Genomic DNA, 21,235 nt, shown 5'->3' with positions numbered 1-21,235 from the left:
GCGGCCCGCTCCCACCTGCCGCCCGCCCGCCCGCCCGCCGGGGCTGCGGGGCCGCCGCCCCTGCGCCGCGCACCCCGCGGCACCACCTCCCGCCGCCGCCGCCGAGCCTGTGGCGCTGCCCCGGCCGCTCCCGCCCATGTAGCGCCTACCTCGCCCCGCAACGCCTCCCCGGCACCCTGGCCGTCTCCGCACCGGCGCGCAGCGCGAGGCCGCGGCTCCCTCCTCCCCCCCCCCCCCGCCCGGGGACCGCGCTCTTCCTCCTCTAGCTGCCCGGCGCCCTAAACCGCTCCGGCCCCTTTCCCCACTTGGCCTCCAGCGCCGGCCGACGCCCTCTCCTCCCCCCCCCCCACCCCGCGCGCGGGTGGGGGCAGGGGGCGGCCGTTGGCGCCGGGCGGCCGTTGGCGCCTCGCGCCCGGCCCGGCCCGGCCGCCCTGGGCGGCGGGCGCTGCCTGCTCGGGGGCGGCTCTGCTGCCGCGGGCTGAGCCCCCCCCCCCTTGCCGGCATCAGGGCCCCGGCGCTGCCCTCGGGCACCGGGGGGTGAGCAGAAACCCGCCTGGCCCCTTCCACCTCATGGCCTCTGCGGCGGCACTGGTGCAGCCAGGGCCTCCTTCAGCCGAGGAGGAGGAGAGCTCCCCTCCCTAGTACAAACCCCGGGAGAGCGTCTGGCTTCAAGACTTTTGATACATTCAATATGTCCTCCCCCCCCCCCCCCCAAAGTCCACCCTCCCCGACAACTGTGTCACATCCTATTTTGTTTTCCAAAGCTGTTAAAAAACACTTACTTTAAAAATCAAAATGCACCTGTTTTTCTTTGCCAGCAGGAAGCAGATTTCAATTGATTAGGGGATTTTTAAGTAGGAGCTCGTAGCCACACAAAACCTGCTGCACGTTTAGGGGAAAAAGCCAGAATTGTTCAACAATTTTAATGCTGTTCTTCAATTAGACCAATATTCAAAGACACAAACTGTCTCTGATCTCTTGGGCTATACATCTGATAACTGCCAGCCCCTGTTTCCAGTCCCTGGGGAGATAATCAAGCTAAATCCTTAATCCTGCCGAGATTTATACATGTACTTAACTTTCCGCGGTGAATAGTTTCATTGACCTCAGTGGAGCTACATGCGAGGTGTAAAGTTAAACATGTGGTTTTTAAGTCTTTGCAAGATTTTAGTTTAAATCCCTCTGTTTTCAATGGCACGTTATAAATCCTTCACGAATTGGTAACACCATCCAAGCAGTACGGTCACTGCCTAATAAAGCATTCATCTGACACTCGGTTACCAACCACCAGCTCTGTATGTACCTTTTCCTCTTCTTGGAGCGTTACCTGATGTTTAAGCAGCGCCTCTCCATCTAGGTTTTAATAAGTGATGTAAAAATGCTACAAACATGAAGCGTGGTTGCTGTGAGGAACATGAGGCAGAACGACAAAACGCTCCAAACATTTTAATGTTGATATCTAGTATTCCTGAAGTGCGTTCACAATCAGACCAGTTTGTCCTATCTGCTCTCACTACAGCAGCAGCGATAGCTTCACATCTAAGATGCCTCAGTTTAGAGAGACTATTTGAACAGAGACTCAGCCGTTAGCCTCTCTCTCTTCCCATCCTGCCCACAGGTCATTTTATTTATGCCAATATGGATATTCGTTCCTCAAGAATGGGACTGAGATCACCAACCTATCTGACAGACTATGGTTTTTCACTTACCAGAGATAGCCTGTGTTGACCCTAGCAATCAAATTTCTTTGAAATTTCAAGTAATTTTTTTTCCCCCCAGTAGCTGTCAAAGTTCACAAACCAGGCTGTGGTTCATATCTGCATATGCTGCATGTTTGCGTGGTGCCATGCTGCTCTGCTAGTAGCTCGCTTTGAGGACCAGCTTGAAGACAGGCTCAGCAGAAGCAAAATGAAGTAGACTACGATTTGTCACCCAGCTGTGCAGTCTTAGTTGCTGGTGGATGAACCTAATGCATCTAGTTGCAGACGAACACATCCTATAACTGCATTTAATATCAATAAAGCAACAAAAAGTATTTATTTCTTTCAGTATTTTAAAGACCCTCTTCATTTTAGTCTCATTGCAGTACAGAACTAACCTTTCTGTTAATGACTGGGAAAGTAAAGTTGGGGAATTAAGTTATTTGCCCTGGCCACGCCTGAGACTTGCAGCAGAGCCAGGAGCAGGAGCCAGGATCATCACACTCAGAATCCATACAGTAGCTGTAAATGAAGCTGCCCAGAAAGGCCTTTAAGAGCTGTTGAGCATCTGGTCTGAGACCTAGCTCGTAGGAATTTACCTACTCCAGGTATCAGGAGTATTTAGAATTTTAATAAAGAACATGAAAGTAAACAGTATTTTGACTTTACCAACTGAGTTTGGTGAAAACGTCAGCTCGAACCTTAAGCACTGTTGCTAGCTGTTCACAGTCCATTTTTCTAAATCAACATCAGTGAGAAGTTATTTCATCAGTCAGTGAATGCCTAGATTTCCTTAACATCCCAGTGCTCAGGGCTCTCTCCTGTTCCTATTGAATTCTGTGACAGCTTTGCTATTGATTTCAGAGAGGGTTGCAGACAGCTGCCCCTTCGCATGTGGGTTTCCTTTGGGAGTAACGTTCCAGTTATGTCAGAGAATAAGTCATAACAACGAGAAGCTGCAGGTCTGGAGAGTCTTTGCCAAGTACAACTCTTGAGTAGCTCTCACCTTGCTCTTGGTTTCTGGGTAATGGGGAAGGGTCATCACTGAAGGGTAGAGACCTGTCTGTAAGAAGCACCAGAGCACTTGAGAGCAGGGTAGGCTGCAGGATGGGGAACTATATGGATTGCTGAAAGGCAGCAGCAAAGAGGAGAGTAATTTAATGCTTCATCTGACAGCAGAAAGAGAGACAGTAAAAGCAACTGTCAATTAGCATGAGCTGGAGTGGGGCAAAGTGAGCAGGCGCAGAAAGATGCTTGTCTACAGCTGAAATACAAGGTGAAAAAATAGAGAGGAATATTACAGATTCTCTTTTCCTAGCGTTTATATTCTTGCTGCAGTTCTCCTGTGAGAAGATAGCTGCAGATTTCCTGGACATTGGAGAAGAGGGAATATTTCATGCACTCCCATTCACACTCACTCACTTGCTCTACCTCTTGTGGCACACACAAATGCTGCGCTTGCTGTCATCTGGCTGCAGTCTGCCCTTAGTGAGATAGGCTAAGTGTGAGCAGCATGTGAAAGCACCAGGGACTTACAGGATGTACAGTCAATACACCGAAGCAGACTGCCCTCAGGAACCTATATATGCAGTGGTGCATGCCACCACTGGCAGACATTCACATGCAGCAATTTTTCCACTAAAAAAGAGCCTTCACTGGGTTTAATTATAAACTAAAGATCCTAACAAATTTTACACTTACAGGAAAACAATTTCTTTTACATGACTAATTTTAGCATGATGGATTTAAGCATATGAATGATTCTGGAAGAAGTCAGTGGAACCCTGAAGCATCTAGTCTTTTTTCCCAGGAAAAAAGCAAGGGATACACATTCTCTACGGGATTTAAACCTACAAATCTCTCCACAATGAGGAAAATATTATACTCCTCCAAACTTTATATCCCTTCCAAAGCCAGTCATAGGCTTCACACAGACCTCAATATTAAGACTTTTTACCACGAGTAGATTCATAAGTTTATGTTGGCATTATTGGAAGTAACATTTGTAAATCTCAGTTCATTGCAGTAAGAATATACTACTTCAGAGGCTGCATTTTACAGAGACTTAAAAATCTGGTACTTGACAACCAGCTTCTGAAGACAGTTACCTCTATTCATGGTTCATTTACCATAAGACTGGTTTAAGAATGTATAAATAAGCCTGTATAGAAAAAAAGTTACTAGGAATAGGGTCTGAGCTCTTAGGAGGCTCAATAGTTTCTCAGTCCTTTCATATCAGTCCAGATTTCTAAACTAGTGAAAACTAACATGCTGCAATCTAGATTAGAGCAAAGTAAACACCTAAAAAGTTAATTTAAATTATCCAGACTACATGCTGTGTTTTTAAGGCAAAATAGATTTGAGAAAAATAATAATCATGACAGCTAGAATGGAAGCCCTGTATGTATACCTCCTTTTTTTGTTTTTTTTAAAACTATAATAATAGATTTTCAAACACTAACCTTGTGCTTTCACTCCTCAACAATATAAGAAATTATGTTGTTTGGAAAACAGATGCTGAATATGAAATGCGAAATTTGTTTCTTTTGCCTGAGGAAGACCAGAATGTATTTTCCAATCCACAAATCTGATGAGTCTCACTTACACCAATGTAATCAGGAATAAGTGCACTGAAAGCAATGAACTTTCTCCGATTCGGCCAAAAAGAAAAATCAAATCCTGTATTTTTTTTACTCTGTCCAAAGCTACTTGTGCTTCATAATTTTGAAAAAATTATTTGCTGCGGCAAAACTATGTTTTAATTTACCATGGATTTATTTTATTCTGTGTGTGTACTAAATTCTGTGAGTGCTATGAGCAAAATCTTCCAATAGCAACTTTCTGCAATAAGATATTCCCAAGAGTAACGATGGAAGTAAGCATTGCTCAGACTGAATGGATTTGCTGGGATTGCTTGATAATTCCTCACATAGTAAAGCCTGTCGGAGTTTGGCCTACTTTTACAGTCAGATTTTGGTTGGCTCAGACAATAACCGCTATCTCACGTTTCACCTTAAATTACTTTCCACTATACATGTTTTGCAAGTAGGGAAACTGAGTCGGAGAAGTCTTTTGCTGAAAATCACTCAAGCAAGCAGAGCAGTCCCGTTCCCTTTCCACCAGCAGCCTGCACCCTGTGCTGCTGCAAATGCTGCTAGGGCACAAATTGTGCTGAGAGTGCACAGAGGGGCAGGAGGGACCTCCGCTCTCCTTCACCTTTCCCACCCCTTTGTGCAAGAGCAAGAAAGAGCTGTAGTTCCTGCTCTCTTCTGGCTGCAGCTGCTTCTCTCTCCCCAGGGGTAGGAAAAGGCGCAACCTTGGGCTCTGCCACCTCGCTACTGAGAGGGACAGGAGCCCAAACCACAAGCTGCCCTAGGGAACGCAGGGATGCAGATCCCCCCTGGGGGACAGGCGCCTGCAGCCCACTCCCTAGCACGGGCTAGCTTGGCACTGTCCCTGTGTCAGCATGTTCTTGAGAGACACAGCCAGCCCGTCAGCTTTAGCACAGTGCTTTGAGGATGAACAGTAACCTACAGAAATACACAGCGCTCCCATCACTAGCAGTAGCGTTATGTTGTTAGACAGCATTATGCACGTTGAGGAGCTCAATACTTGGCAAGATACTGGCTGGATGCTTTTAGTTATAAAGCAAATTTTCAATGACAACAGTGAGCACGTCACATATAAAAGGCTTAGACTTCCCCTGTTCTCCACCAAATCCTTTGGTTTTGCCTTAGGATAGGATTGAACCAAGTACTTCACTGCACTTAAAAAAAAAAAAAAACCAACAAAAAGCAATCTACAGTTCTCCTAACAGCAGTCCCCCAGCAACTCTTCAGTGGTCATTTCCTCATAATAAGCTTATTATTTGCTTGTTGCAGTTTTAATAACACAACTGTTCTCCATGGATTCATTATTTAATGGACGTATTTGCACGGCAAATACCACTTCGGTGCTTACTGCATTTGCAGGAAGCTTTTGGCTCCCTGCTATGTGCATGAGGCACCGCTAAAAGCACCTCCCGGTCAGCTGTGCCGCACGAGGTCCAGCAGGCGCCGTAGCAGCAGCAGCGGCAGCAGCGGACACGCACCGGCCCACCGGGGGCAGGTCGCGGCCCCGAGGGCTCACAGCGAGAGCCGGGCTGAGGCGCCGCGGCTGCCGCCCCGGGGACCCGCCGGGGCCCGAGGCTGCCACCGCCTGCTGCAGCCGCCGCCCGGAGCCGGCAGGGAGGGTTTCCTCGCCCCTCTCCGCAGCAGCGGGGACAGCCAAGGCACCGGAGGCGCTCGCAGGCTGCGGCGGTGCTGTGCGGGGCTCCCGGCAGCTGCCTCCGGCCCCGGCACGGCCGCGCTCCCGGCCGGGGCGGCGGGGGGCTCCTGCCCGCGCCCCCGAAACAGCGCCGCAGGGGCGGCTGCGGGAGGAGCCGGGGGGCCGATGCCCGCGGAGGGCCCGAGGCGCAGCCCGCTGCGGCGGCAGCCGGGGAAGGCGCGGAGCCAGCCCGGTGTTTGCATCCAGGCTCCCCAGCAAGACGCACAGCACCAACAAGCAGGCACGATACCAAGCCAGGCGCCCCCGAAGGCTGCAGGGCAGCTGTCCCGGGACGTCGGCGCCAGCCACTAGGTCAACGTCCAGTTTTTCGCCTTCCCTCTCCCCAAGCAAACTCCACGCGTTCGCCCCGCCGCGCACGGCGCCGGGGACCCCGAAGCCGGCGGAAGGAAGCAGGGTGAAACCCTCCCCTGGATCCAGGCTGCCCGGGGGGCTCCGGCCCGGCCCTGCCTCCTTCCTCCAGCCCCCCGGGGCCAGCACCGCCTCACCTTCCTCCCGGGCCCGGTCAGCAGCTCCGGCGCGCGGCCGGGCCCGTTCATCCTCCGAGGAGCGGAAGGGAGCGGGACCGGCGCTCCGGCGCGGCCGCCCGAGCTGCCCAGGTGAGCGGGGCGGGACCCCGCCGCCGCCGGCACCTCCCCTGGGGCCGGCCCGGCCCGCGGCCCCGGGGCTCCCCCGCCGCCCCTCCCGGCAGCGCCCGGCCCCGCTCGGCTGGAGGCTCCCCCCATAAAGCGCTCCGGGAACAGAGTTGCCCCTCAGGGCTCCGAGGGGGAGGAAGGCAGACTGGCTTCCCCGCGCCCGAGTTGCCCTGGACTCCCAGCCTTTGCCCCTTCCCGTGCCCCTTAACTCATTTTCTACCCTGATCAGGAACACTTAGAATGGGGGAAACCACTTGGAAAAAGTAAGGTGAACCAAGTGCTCTGAGCCTAGCTTGCTTCAATGCACTAATAGTTACACAGCCTTCGGAAAACGGCAAACCCTTGTGGCCCCCAAGAGAGCATGGTACATCCACACAGGGGGAGGGTGGCTTGTGGCCCATGCTTTCCAGGATTCTCAAAATCCAGCATCGCAGTCAAGGAGAGGGGAGATGAATTGCCGGGGGTTGAGGAGGGCAGCATGACCCTCATGTAGAGAAAATCAAAGGTGGAACTAGAGTTCAAAGAGTGAATTTTCATCTCTGAGATATTCTAGTTTGCAATAAGTACCAGGCACGTGGAATGTGTTGCCTTGGAAATGACATCTCTGGGCTTGACTGGACTGGACTCTCTCAACCCACTGCTCTCTCTTTCATGCTGTAAGAACAGCTGATCAACATCACTATTTTTCTGCAGAGTATTGTTATTACTTGGGAGTTCATTAATACCGTTAATACTATCATTGTTCTGTAGCGATACCCAAGGCCTCGACAAAGGAAATGTACAAAACACTCAGCAAACACAATCAAAAACAATCCCTGCCAAAAAGAGCCCAAACTTGCCCATGAGACAAGTCGAGAGTAGTTGTATGCCACAAGAGTAAAGTAACAGTAAGATGACAGGGAACAGTGGGACAAGGCACAGAATCTGTCCAGCAGAAAACCCACAAAATCACAGACCATAACACCAAATAAGCACTAAACTTACCCAGAAAGTCGGTTCTACAGAAGACAAGTGGAAACACTGTGGGTCAGCAAGTTATGTCAGATTGAGGCTAGGGATTGCGAAGAACTGCCCTACTTTCAGAGGACAGAAAACATAGTCAGCAAATACAATCCTTCTTGGGCTTCCCAGAAACACTAGGCAGTGCACATATTGAAATATCCTTGATGAGAGGTCAGCACACTCCCCTTTTTTTGGCCGTACATCTGCGAGAACCGTTGTCTGGGAGCTAGGTGCTTTGTACTCCCGCAAGGGTCCTGATCCTAGATCTATGAGGAAGGCTTACTGTAACTTCAGTAGTGCACAACCAAGGTCTTGGATAGCTGGGACTGAAGCACTGGTATGGTCTCAGAGGAGGTATGTCCTTTCCTGTTCAGTGCATCTGCAAAAGTGCAAGGTGTCAACCAGCCTTTAACTGCAAACCTCAGAACCAGCTTTGCCCAGTTAAATTCATAAGATTGTTAGATTAGCTGCATCTAGGCGGAGCAGCAAGCCTCAGTGCCTGCCCTGGGATCCCTGCTTCCCCAGTCATACAGATTGGGGACTAATCAAAGCCAGCTTTTTACTCCCGCCATTTTGTACACCCAGGTCGCCTTCCCAACTAAGACACAGGAAGAAGAGAAGGAGGAAAGGGCTCGGATGGGCCCAGATCTCACCCAGACATGGGATCAGGATGTCGCCAAGGTGCTCATCTGGACACGAGGGCTCAGAAGTGCCCACAGTGCCACAGCTATAGCCACAGTTTCCACACAGGCCTTTCCCTGCATTTCTCCTTGCATCTTCCCGTTCAAGCTGACGTGGCTTTTGAGGACTTGCTAGAGGAATGCTGAGACCAGCCAGAGTGTCAATTCTTTCCAAGCATCGAGAAGCTGACACAGGAATCACAGAAAGATTAGCCCCGTCGCTAACAACCACACTCAGTATGTGGCAGGCAAATAGCATTTTGTACGCACTCTGAAGGGTGGACGCCATTCTGCAGCAGCTGTGCTGTCAGCAAGAGTTTTGCCTGAACAAAGAGTACAGGCTCAGACCCACTCATTTCTTATTCATTTTTGATTTGGGACTGGACTACTGGCAATAACTTCAATGATTTAAAAGGAAAAAAAAAGAAGTGTTTTGATTCTGGGAAAACAGCCCAAATGCAGGCAATTATTCCTCCTACTTTCTTTTAGTTGCAAAAGTAAATTAAAAAGTAAATTCTCTGTTGTTTTTTTATTACCTTTTGCCTGCATGTCGACTTCAACATGCCTTAAGGACCCCACTTTGGGCTCAGTATCCTGCTCCCACTGAACTTAATGGGAGTGTGTGAGCTGTTTATATTTTAAGAGGGATTGAAATAGGCCCTTTGTTTGAACTTTATACCCTTTTTATTAATTTATCATTCTTAATTTGCTTCTGCTATGTTCTAAGAACATTTTAAGTACACCTAGTGTCCAGAATAATATCTTTAAATTCTAGTATACAAACATTGTGCTTCCTTGTGGGTAATGTATATGGACGTCAACTCTCCTTAGGGTTGCATTTTCATGTTAATTTCTTAATAATCTTCTTAATTGCTTTGTCACTATCAAGGAGGCAATTTTCAACATTTTTATCTCTCTAGAAATCCCTTGTTTCTTTCTAACATTATGTTTGCTCTTTCTGCCACATAGCCAACTCTGTTGAAACGTTCTCAGCATTTCACCTTCATGTTTTTTGATGTGTGTGAATCTGCTGTTAAAATATTTGTCTTCCACAAGCCTATTTGTGAAGACTCCATTCCTGAGATGTTATTACAATCAAGTTATTACAATCATATAAATAGTAAAAAAGTTGGTATTTTCCTATCTTCCTGAGTAGACTTTCTCTAGTACATTATCTGTGCCTGAACTGTACGGTGACAGCAATTGAGCTCATGTTTCTTATGTAAACAAAATGCCCACTGATTCTGGGACTTTTTAAGGAGGTATCCAAGGCCATGTCATAAAGATAAGTTCCAAGAACAAAAAACAAACGTTCGCCCCTTTTATGGGTGAATTCCCCAGGCTACAGAAGTCAGTGACAAGCTCCATCAGGAGACAACTAGGCCTAAGCACAGTTAGTGCCACAATCCACTTCTACCTCCTTAGCTAGCTGCAGCCTGGATATACTTTCAACTCATAGCATCCGCATTTAGTTTAGGAAGAGACAAGCTCAAGATACGGTGGACAGGCTGAGGAGAACTTGTCCTGACACTCCTTCCCGTCCAGACTGCAAGGACAAAAGCCTGGTCCTGTGCTAAGCTCCTAGATTCACACTCAAGAAGACTCCAGAGCTTAGACTAAGATTGCACTTGACCATCTGTTTTGTGTTGGCAAAGCATATGGTAAACATTCCTGGTCTTGCGGTCAGACCTAGTCCCATGAATAACAAAAATACACATATTCTCACTCATTTGCTGCCATTAGAGTTTCCTCCTCTGATGTCACTGTAGGCAGGATTTCTGTGCCACTTAAACAAGGACTGTTGTGTTGGTTTTTTTTTCATTTATGTCTGGCCAGCACTGAAAATGCTGTTGGATCTCAAAAGATAAGAAATCATCATCCAAAATTAGCTGTGCTTAAAATGAACAAACAATTTTTATTTATGAACATACATAATCCACATATGGGTTAAAATACTAATCCTGAAAAGGCAACCATTTGCCAGACTGCAAGCCAAATGGGAGCACAGGAGAATATTGTTCCATTCTTGCTATTTTTTTCATCCAGTCCTCGTAGATTGCACTAACTTTGGTTTAATCTCTCCTGAGGTTTTCAAGTCATGACAAGGGCAAACAGAAAAAATTCTTTAAAGGTTGACATTAGAAGCTGAGACAAATATCTAACAATATTCCCTGGCAGAACACAGCTGCGTGAATAGGACAGTGCCCAACAGAGATGTCATGTGATGTGTACTCAGAAAAGCATTGCTTTTGTCACTAGCTATGAAAGAACCATTCTTCAGAGAAGGAATTGTCATTCAATAATAATAATAGTAATAATAATAGATGTGCACTCCTGAACAAGTCATTGCTATCTTATATAAAGGCACAGATAAAGCTGATAAAGCTGTGGGCTTTACGTTGCGTTTTAGGTGGCTTGTTCTTGGATATGCATCGTATTTCCAAGCTTCTTCCTTGCTTGATGCTGTCTCAGAAGCCTTCGGGGGAAATTGGAAGTCAAATGCTGTCCCACACTGCCACAAATTTCCATAGACTTCTGGCAAAAAAGAAATCATAAAATAGTTGAGTCACTCACAGCCCCACTTCTTGAGTCTGGCCTGCAGAAACAAGGGTATGGTACTAAGAAGCCACTGTTCATTTGCAAGTGTGAGGTCTCCATTCAAAGAATTTCCAGCAGGGTTCAGATAGTCCTGATGGCCTTCGACTTTCCTGGGACTGCTAGCGTGAGTAAAAGGCTACAGGATCCTGCATTAATCCTGTTGTTAACTATAGGCCTCAGAGTGTATCAGTTATTTAATTTGCTTTTAATTTGCCCTAGATAATCTTTTACAGTGTAATCTTTGTGTGCAGTCAACACCATAATACTTAAAGTCAGCTATAAATTGCATCAGCTGACATGTACAGTAGTTTCTTGTTTTGCCTTCTAGTGGTTCACTTGGTTGGTAGACAATCAATTTATTGTTAAATGCGTCCTGAACTGAAAGTCTGATTGGATTCCTTTATGTTCTTATGAAGTAAATAAAAAGTAACAAACTGTAAAAATACTTCAGCATAAGAAAATTTGTAAACTACAACTCAGAAAGCCACAAACATCACACAACGCAAACACTCATGAGGACCAGCAAGGCTTTTGACACTGTCTCCCATAACATCCTCAAAGGCCAGCTCAGGAAGTGCAGGTTGGATGAATACACTTTGAGGTGGACTGAGAACTGGCTGACTGGCAGAGCTCAGAGGGTTGTGGTGAATGGCGCAGAGTCAAGTTGGAGGCCTGTGGCTAGCGGTGTCCCCCAGGGGTCAGTCCTGGGTCCAGTCTTGTTCAATATATTCATCAATGACCTGGAGGAAGGGACAGAGTGCACCCTCAGCAAGTTTGCTGATGATACTAAACTGGGGGGAGTGGCTGACACCCCAGAAGACTGTGCTGCCATTCAGAGGGACCTGGACAGGCTGGAGAGCTGGGCGGAGAGGAACCTCATGAAGTTTAACAAAGGCAAGTGCAAGGTCCTGCACCTGGGGAGGAATAACCCCATGCACCAGTACAGGCTGGGGGTTGACCTGCTGGAAAGCAGCTCTGCCGAGAAGGACCTGGGAGTCCTGGTGGACAACAGATCAAGCATGAGCCAGTAATGCACTCTTGTGGCCAAGAAGGCCAATGGGATCCTGGGGTGCATTAGGCAGAGTGTTGCCAGCAGGTCGAGGGAGGTGATCCTGCCCCTCTCCTCAGCCCTGGGGAGGCCTCACCTGGAGTGCTGGGTCCAGTTCTGGGCCCCCCAGTACAAGAGAGACATGGCACTACTGGAGAGAGTCCAGCGGAGGGCTACCAAGATGATGAGGGGCCTGGAGCACCTCTCCTATGAAGGAAGACTGCTAGAGCTGGGCCTGTTCAGCCTGGAGAAGAGAAGATTGAGAGGGGATCTCATCAACGTGTACAAGTATCTGAAGGGGGAGTGTCGAGAGGATGAGGCCAGCCTCTTCTCTGTGGTGCCCAGCAACAGGACAAGAGGCAATGGGCAGAAACTGAACCACAGGAAGTTCCACCTAAACCTGAGAAAAAACTTCTTCACTGTGAGGGTGATAGAGCACTGGAACAGGTTGCCCAGAGAGGTAGTGGAGTCTCCTTCCCTGGAGATATTCAAAACCCGTCTGGATGTGATCCTGGGAAATATGCTCTAGGTGACCCTGCTTGAGCAAGGAGGTTGGACTAGATGATCTCCAGAGGTCCCTTCCAACCTAAACGATTCTGTGATTCTGTGATTCTGTGACTTACTTCAATAGATACGGACTTACCACAAATCGGAAGAGAACGTTATGCCACACCAAGAACGAAGGATACAGAAACACTCAACTCAATGTGCCCATATAGTAAAATTAAGCAGATCTAAGACACCTGTAGATAGAATATAGAACATAAACATCATGATGTACATAAAACAACTAATGAAAAAAGCTGTCCACACTGCTGGAGAAGACAGTGATTTAATTTTTCCTCTAGCGGTCCTAAGCGCTGGTCCTTTTGTCAATGAAGTTCACATGAAGACACTGTCTAGTTCTCTCACAAGCAGGAAACACAAAGTTTTTGTGGATCATATGGTCCTCTCCTGGCTCTGGAATGAACTGTGCTACGAATAAACCAGGTGCAGGATGCATTCTCTAACTAGAAAGCAGTTCTAAGAAACCCAGGAGTTCCTCATTTATACTGCTGTGTTTTCAAAAAATAAGGAGTTTTTTTCAGAAATGTATTTCCGCATTGCACAGCAAACTCATATTAAAAGCAGCGTGAAATAAAAATCTTCCTCTAGCTCAAGCAATATTCCTTACCCTTTCAGAGCCCCTATCCAACACAAACGGATGGCTTGGGGATTTGCTATTGAATATCCACTGACATATGTTTTGCTATAACATACTATTAGGGGTACCCATCTTAGCTATCACAGGGAAATTCCTTTTCTACTCCTTCTAGCAGGCTGTGCACAAACTGAAGATACGAGCATAGCTTTCAAGAGCTACAGTACTTGGCAGAACCCTGTTACTTGGCAATGGCACAGAAGGAAGAAGTGACATGACTCATTTTGTCTCTGTAAACTCTCGGGTAACGCTTCAAATGCACAAGCATTGATTCCACTGTTTTAAAACAATCCACAGCAGGACTATGTTATAAGTAATCCTTTGTAAAATATGAGGATTGCATCACAGACTGTGTACCTGTGCAACATTCATGCCTGAGCGGACAGGCACAGGGTTCATTCTGAGGCAGATACTACCAGTACAAACTTCACACAAGTCATTAATATTTGCAGACCTCATGGGGGTTATGGGACAAAAGATAATATACGTGTGCAAAATAGTCTTAATATGATGCTTACAAATTAATACTTCCGTATTTGCTGGAATACAGATATTTAACAGGTGTGTTTGAAATCTCTCCAGCATTTGTATGTTTGAAATCTATCCAGCATTATAGCTCTGAGAAACCACCAGCCATCTCAGCATACACAACTATGTTCTGATTTTTCCAGCTGTTTGTAATAATGGAACGTAGCTGCACAAACACAACAATTCCTGATTAGTTAGGGAGGCAGATAAAGCAAAGGAATCCTTTTCTTTGCACACTATAGCGTCTAACCTAGTGCCACTGGATCAAAAGATGGGTATTCAGATCTACAAATCATGGCTATCTACACATAGTTTCAGTTTAGAAAGTTCAACTCTCTTCTCAGCCCTCTTGCATCCTATTATATATATGTATAAATTAGTATAGGCATATACAAGAAAGAGTTACAAGACACAATTCTAGGAATGACTAGAGCAATTTCATTTTAGAAAATCTTGCAGTGAAGATCAACTAGACCCAGCAGTTGGCACAAAAAACCACTGAGTGGTACTACTGTGTTTTCTAGTAAAACTGTGTTTCCTTTATTAGAATACCTGCCTCATGGTGCCTATGAAGTCAGTGGTAGTTAGGTAAGGTTTGAAGAGAAACAACTTCCAGAGTAGGCATAAAAAGCAGCAACACTTCTTTTTTTTTTTTTTAATAAAAATCATAATAAAATACACCTGTTCTTGAGGGGATATGGTGCTATATACATTTCTCTCTGAGCTGTATAGTTCTGTTTGAGGCCCAACAGCTCCACTCTGCTCATTTCCACAAGAAATGAAGATAAATTGTGTTGCCCTCCAAGAAACATTCAAGGGTCTCCACTACAGCTTAGCCACAATGATAATACTACTTGTCTCTCTTTCCAGCTGTGGTAGAAGGGGTGTAAAAATGGTATCTGTCTAGAAGATACAGCAGTCCTTCAGCCAGAGCAAAATACAGTAGAAAAAAGTCTGCAGTGGGTTCAACACACAATGCTGGAACTGCAGCAATAAAAAGGCACAGCTACTCTACTCTCAGATACACAGCTCCTTCCACACTGAAAGTCAATACGAAAATCCGAGGTCTGGTAAGTACAGATCAATGAATAGCTGCATATAAACAGTTTTAACCATCAACTGGCAACATCAGATCTTTAACTAGTGCTGTTAGGCCCAGCCCAGCGTTCCTGAGCTGTTTGCAGCCTGCAACTCACTCAGCCTGCAAACCGAACTCGGAGATTGGCCTGGGCATGGATGCATTGTGACAGTAGTGGCAACCAGCTCCTATATACCTTGTTCCTACGGGTTGTATGGTCTCTTTGTCATTGTGCTGGGTCACTGCGTGTGTTCTTCTTACACTTCCATAAAGGTATAAATCTGCTTCCTTCGCAGGAAGATGGCAGAGCACACTGGGCTCTGTAAGTTTTTCTGGTTACAGCAGTTAGATGTCCTCCCTTAGGAGAGGATGACTGACCAACCTGCTCACAGGTGCCATTGTACAAAGTAGCTCTGTTAGGGGAGGGACACCGGGTTATATAGCTGTCCTCAAAACTACATCAAATTACATGTCCCCTTAGGTTGGAAAGGTTGTGCACTACTCATTCCCCACAGACCATGAGATCTCCTCAGGAAAGTACTGGACTTGAACCTTCCTAAATTATCAGAAGTTGCAGACAAAGGCAAACCCACAACTCAGCTGAGTGAAGGCTCGTGGTATAAGGACAAAGGGTATGAAACTTATAACTTCTCCACAAATTTCTGTTCTGGTAACAGAGTGAGCATACAAAGTGTCAGGTCAGAGGGCTGTCTGACTGATTTCTGGAAAATTCTTTCTAGGAAATGTAACTAATTTCCAATTCAAAAAAAAAAAAGCCTTTTAAATTCTCCCATGTAATCCAGGGCGCAAGACCATCTGCAACAACATATAGCTATTTGCAGCTTGCTTGCTGACCCAAACCATTTTCACCCACAAGTCAGGTAGGGAAAACGTTTTTTTATTTGCAGACACAAATCATTGTGTGCAACATTTCCAGGCTCGTATCAATAAACCAAGTTCAAACTCATTTTAAAATCTGACCTTTAAAATGACATAATGGTTTTTTTAATGCATTGTATGAGAGTGATTATTTTTCCATAGTGGGCAATTTCAGATAATAGTAAATAGGACAACTTGAGCTAAAGAAGGAAACCAACTCCAGGAAAAATCATGCTGCCTTAGATTTACGACAGTACCAGTTAGTTACAAAAGAGATTTGCTTTGCAGAGATTACCCTGCTTCATTTTGCCTCCAAACTTCCAAATTCATCCCATTACTTGTGTCTTTTTCCTCTTCTCTCTTTAAGCAGTTTGTCTTTTACGGTTTCTGCCTTTTCTCGCATCTGCCTACAGGGGACCTAGGATTTTCTAGTCTAAAAAACTTCTCCTCAGCAATAACTTGTTTTCAAACTATTGCCTTCTCTTGCCATCATTCTCTCACCTCCAAGACTGTGGATTATGTTGTTCACTCTTGCTATTTAATTTTGCTGTAATTAAATGATGACCCCTTAAACCAGTTCCCTCGGCTTCTGCTTTCCCTCTGTTCCGTCAAACTGTGCTTCTCAAGCTTGATCGTAATAGCCATCTATCAGAATCCCCCACATTGCTGGAAGAGTAATTAGTGACACTGACCACTCACTCATACAGGGCAATTAGGATTACTCAGTTGTCTGAGCACAGTCGCAAGCATGATTCTAAGTACAGGAAAATGAAAATCAGTTGGATACAAAGAATGAACAAATGCAACGAAGGGAGCGAAACTAGCCCAAGCAATTTTATCTCTTCCTATCTGTGACCATCCTTGCATGCTCATCCTATCTCACGGCCACAGGCAGCAGGACGATCAATCTAAAATCCATCTAACTGTATTCATACGCTGCTCTTATCCATTGCAAGAAGACCACTGTCTACAGTCACCACTGCTCTTTCATTCACATGGCTCTGGAACGAGACTGATAGAAAATACTGGATGGATTGCCTTCTCATCACCCTTCCTACAAGTAGTTTAACATCAGCCACTAGTTAATATGACCACCATTATACAGCTATGTTTTCCTCAGCAAAGGTTCAACAAAACCCCCCTGAGGAAATGTGATATCCTGTTTTTCTACACGGAGTCAATAATGATATTTCTCAATAGAGAAGAGGATCTGAGGCACAATCCACTATCAAAGGAAGTGACTTAATTGAAAATTTAAGAAAACTCCTCGTCTTTGCCCCTGAAATATTTTATTCTTAGCCCATGTAAGTAAAAAGTATGATTTACCCTTGAACAATTTAATCCACAACATGCCTGCAGAGCTGTACTCAGCAGAAACACCCAGTTCTGCACCCACAGGGTGGCTAGATATTTTTCCTTCCCTTTCATTACAGACGCTTTACCTCCTTTTTCCCACCTGTCTCTGAATCCACTTGCCTGCAATTACACACGCATTTGTTCTTGTCCATAAGGTATTCTCTTTCCTTCAGTCCATTTATTCCAGAAATCCCCTAAAAGTTTTTTTTCTGCTATAATCTCACAATACTTGTTTTTTTTTTCATATCTTGACCTGTCTTGTAGACTGGAACAGAACTGGCAAAATACAATGTCGTGTGGGTTTTATTGTGCACTGGTAAACTATGTGGTGTTACACTGGTTACTGACTATTGATGAAGACTAGTTCAGCTACAGGGTAGATTGCTTGCTGTTTCACTCCGGCTTCCCTAAGGACAATTTCTTCTCCTTGCCCCTGGAGGGCTTATGAACAGTGTACATGCAAGGTTTTTTAGAGTCATCGCAAAGACTTTCACCTGGTGGAGGTTCTTTAACACTGTGTTGTGTATTTGCTTAGACTTTTTAGTATGGGTGACGAAGTGAGTAATTTTATGACTTGGAATGTCTCTCTGCACAGAAATGGAAGATGGTTAAGTCCAGAGAATACAAATATGCTCAGTTTAGAGAGGGGACGGAGGAGAAGTAAGCCAAATACTACAGGTTTGCTTACCCTGAAATAGTCCTGGATTCCTGAATTCTATCACATCTGTTTTCATCACGGGAAAGTTGTTATTTAATGCTAGTTTCCTTTTTTTGGAGTGGTAAGTCGTATTTGGCTGTGACGTGAGGAGGGACGCAGTGAGACTATTCATGCTGTGCTGACAAATGCCGTTAAAATAGCATCAAGATGACGAAGTAGAAACTCATTCAGCAGGAGTCTCTCAGCTTGCATAAACTTTAAATAAAGAGAGAGAGGGAAAACAAAGAAGTAAACAAACAAATAAACAAACCAGAGCAACTGGGAAGATGAGAATTAAGGCCACAGCTAGCTGCATAAAAGCCAAAAATTCTAATCAAGCCAGAAAGAACAATTTATAAATTCCCACGAAGGCTGCTATCTGAGCACCCTCTAGTGGTATACGTTTGAGGATAAACAGATCCACAGATGAAAATGTCATATCACAGGGAAAAAATAAGCAGAAGATGTAGTATCTGGTTGATTTTGTTTGGATAGTCACTGTACTTGAATTTTCCATTTGAAAGGCAGCAAAGTAACTCAACGTGCCACAAAATATTTTGTCATTTATCTTCTGGCATTGTATTCCCAACATTTCCTTAATTTTCATGTCACCCTATTGGTTAAAGACTTCTATTCATTTAGAAGTATTCTATCAATTTATTTTAAACTAATGCTCTTTCAAAAAGGGAGATTAGAGTCAAATGAACAGTAATAAGGCAGTATAAGAACAAAGAGGGAAGATTTAAAGCAAGCAGAAGTCAATTCAATTGAATTCTAATCCTCTTGGTGCCAATGTATATTGCTACTTAACTGCAGATACATTCTGAAGAAGTTGGTCGGTTTGAAGAAGAGGCTCTTCACAATTTCACATTTGTATGTAATCTGGAAAGGGAATGGAGACTGGTCTAATCATGCAGTGATCACAGATCACAGCATTATAGTTTAATATTTTCAGGAAAATGTTAAATGCATTTTATATCTGTGCTGAACATGCTGCATGTTTGCTCTTTCCCACAATGTATTTGACTTACGGTATCTAACTATTAGTGCGGTTTGACATACAAGAAGTGTAGGCTAGTAAGTTCATGGTGCTGCAGTTATGGATTCCTACTTCTTTTTAATATCACTCATCCCAGACAGAGTAAGAACTCTTATTTCCTACGGAGATAGCCTCTGCAAAATGGCATTTCTAGATCCACCACACAGGCTGGAAACTTTGCCATAGTGAAGGCATCTGTTATCAGGAAGTGATGAACAAGCCAGCTTTGGGCAGGAAGGTCCCTAGGTCTCCTTGTGCAGGAAGAGCTTAAAGGATGAAGCCCACAGTGAGGCAGGACCGGCACTGACGTTTAGGGATGTCTGTGCCTCTTGCAAGCACTATACATTAGCAGAAGAAAGAATACTTCTCTTCAGATAAAGCAGTGTTTCAAAAAAATGAATCTTACCTGCCTTTCTTGAGGTCCTCCATGTGCAAACGTGAGCAAAAGGAAGAGGAAGGAAGAAATGAACTTCTCTTCCTTCTCATCCCGTGCGGTGCCAGATAAAACTTCAGCTCTTTTGTTCTCCCAGCTCTGGGACCGCAGTCAACCTCCTCCATGGTAATGCTAAGCTGTTTGAACAGAGCAGTGTAGAAGAAGAGGGATATATCTGTTATTATGGGGATGCTTAACGCATAGAAACATCAAATCAATCCTAGAGCAGGGCTTAGGCTCCCCGAAGAAAGGCAGGACCATAGATAAGGCATCCTGCAGTTGAGATATGTGTATTTGGTACCTGTCTTGCCAAGTTACCAGATTTGAAGAGTAACAACAAAAAATGCTCGCCCCTAAAGCTGAAAGGCAGCCCTCTGTGTCAGACTATATCCCCAAGTGCTCCTGTTCTGTGTAAGATCATGTGAATGGAGGCACACCTCTATTAAATTACAGAACTGAAGATATCCCTTACCCTCAGTCAGGCTGTGTCCTTAGGATTAGGCCTCTTACCACCCCCTCCCTTTTTTTTTTTCCACAGGCAGAGTGGAAAGTACAGTCCCTCTCTACCACACAGTATGCAGCTGAGTTTCCCACACCAGGGAAAAACTAGAGATGAGTATATTGTTGCTTATTCCTATGGAAAATAAATAAGCTCTCAGGGTTGTGTCTTGAGATGGGAAAATGGAGAACATCCTATGTCCTGGATGAAAGGCATGGAGGACAATTACTGTCCTATGTGCTGTTTCAAAGTCCAGGGTAAAATATCACTTCAGAACTGTCGTCAACCTGTAAGACGGAGATCTTTAGATCTGAGATGTTTCAGATGATAGTCCACAAAGTCTGGTCACCTGGCTACTGCACAGAGTCTTGAACAGAGCCATGATCCACGAAAAATGCCTATTCCATCTTAACCAGTAATTTACTGAGGGAAAAATCAAAGTGAGGACCCTAGCAAACATGTCATCCTACTTTGCAATTATCTCTTACTTACTCATCTTCTCCTTATTGAACGGTAAGTGAGAGGAATAATTTCTACCTTAATCATAAGATATACAGCTAGAGGGGTCATTTAAGATCTTTGGTGGAGCATATATTTGAGAAATGCAAGCAGAAAAAAAAAATCTTCATTACAGTTAATTACTGTTAAAATGGATTTGGAAGAGAAACTGCTTATATTTAAAGGCAGCCATGTAAAAATGTAATGACAGGCAGATTTTGACTCACGTTTACCCTGGGTTTGTATTGGTGTAATCCTGCTACCTTCAGAAGAGTTTTTCTCTTCTTTTTACACTCATTCGAGTAACATGAAAATCAGGCCCACAGCCTACCTGTCCACCCTTGCCATGATGATGATGATGATAACGATAATGAAAAAATTAATGGACCTGGAGTCAGTATTAAGAGTTGCTTTTACCTAACACTAATTTTCCTCATGGCTGTGAAGCCTTCTTTTTGAAGAGAAGGAAAACAGAACAGTTACCAGCTGTTCACATAACGACGAACACTAATAAGGAAAGACATGCATGTTAATGAGCTGGTGGAGGGGAAGTAGAGGGGGCACTGAGCAGTATACAGCTGTAAGTGCAAATCTTTCCTCTGAGAATTTTGGAGATTTGATGACATGTCACACAGGCAAATAGGCTTGAGACTGGAGTGAGTCCCAGATAAGGAAAACAGCATCTCCAGAGTCTATTTCCAAACCTGTCCTAGTAAGGATCTGCCTGTCTTTCACCATGCTGTTAACAGTATCGGGACAGGTATTTCCACCACATGTGACATTTTCTAAAAAATTATTATTGCAGTCACAAATGAACAGTCAAACTGAGATGACCTCATGGGTCCAGGAGAAAATAACAAGTGAAGAAAGAAAGGGACACAAGGATCAGAGCCTGGAAGAGAACAACAGTGCCCTTTGTACTCTCTGGTCTGTACATCACACAAGCAAATTCAAGCTTAAGGACTTGCCGGCATGCAGAGCTGTAGAATCTTTTTTCAAAGTGTGATTTAGAACCTAATTTAGCTGATTTAGTGCAAAAGC

At 45.1% G+C, this 21,235-nt stretch overlaps 1 protein-coding gene and 1 long non-coding RNA gene across 6 annotated transcripts in view; both read right to left on the bottom strand.

Annotated features, from left to right (window-relative positions):
- LOC104152949 (high affinity cAMP-specific and IBMX-insensitive 3',5'-cyclic phosphodiesterase 8B) overlaps positions 1 to 6,577 on the bottom strand; it is an 89,773-nt gene extending 83,196 nt beyond the window's left edge. For 2 of the 5 annotated variants that reach the window (XM_068925006.1, XM_068925005.1), the window contains exon 1: positions 150 to 210. Coding sequence is in view for 1 of the 5 variants with exons in the window: in XM_068925002.1 (XP_068781103.1) it covers positions 6,512 to 6,562 (51 nt within the window). In the remaining 4 variants the exon portion in view is untranslated. Of the gene's footprint in view, positions 1 to 149; positions 232 to 567; positions 589 to 6,511 lie in introns of those variants that run through there. The other 3 variants (XM_068925002.1, XM_068925008.1, XM_068925004.1) reach the window with 3 other exon arrangements.
- Positions 6,578 to 10,581: 4,004 nt separating this feature from the next.
- LOC138064090 (uncharacterized) lies at positions 10,582 to 19,430 on the bottom strand. Its single transcript, XR_011137333.1, has 4 exons — positions 19,171 to 19,430; positions 17,717 to 17,941; positions 12,630 to 12,729; positions 10,582 to 10,875 (listed from the first exon to the last, which is right to left on the bottom strand). It is a non-coding gene; the product is annotated as an uncharacterized lncRNA (long non-coding RNA).
- Between the last annotated feature and the right edge of the window lie 1,805 nt (positions 19,431 to 21,235).

The sequence above is a fragment of the Struthio camelus genome, chromosome W (genome assembly GCF_040807025.1).
Source record: "Struthio camelus isolate bStrCam1 chromosome W, bStrCam1.hap1, whole genome shotgun sequence".
NCBI classification, from domain to species: Eukaryota; Metazoa; Chordata; class Aves; order Struthioniformes; family Struthionidae; genus Struthio; species Struthio camelus.
The sequence above is the reverse complement of the archived record's forward strand: the minus strand, read 5'-3'. Positions and strand labels throughout refer to the sequence as shown.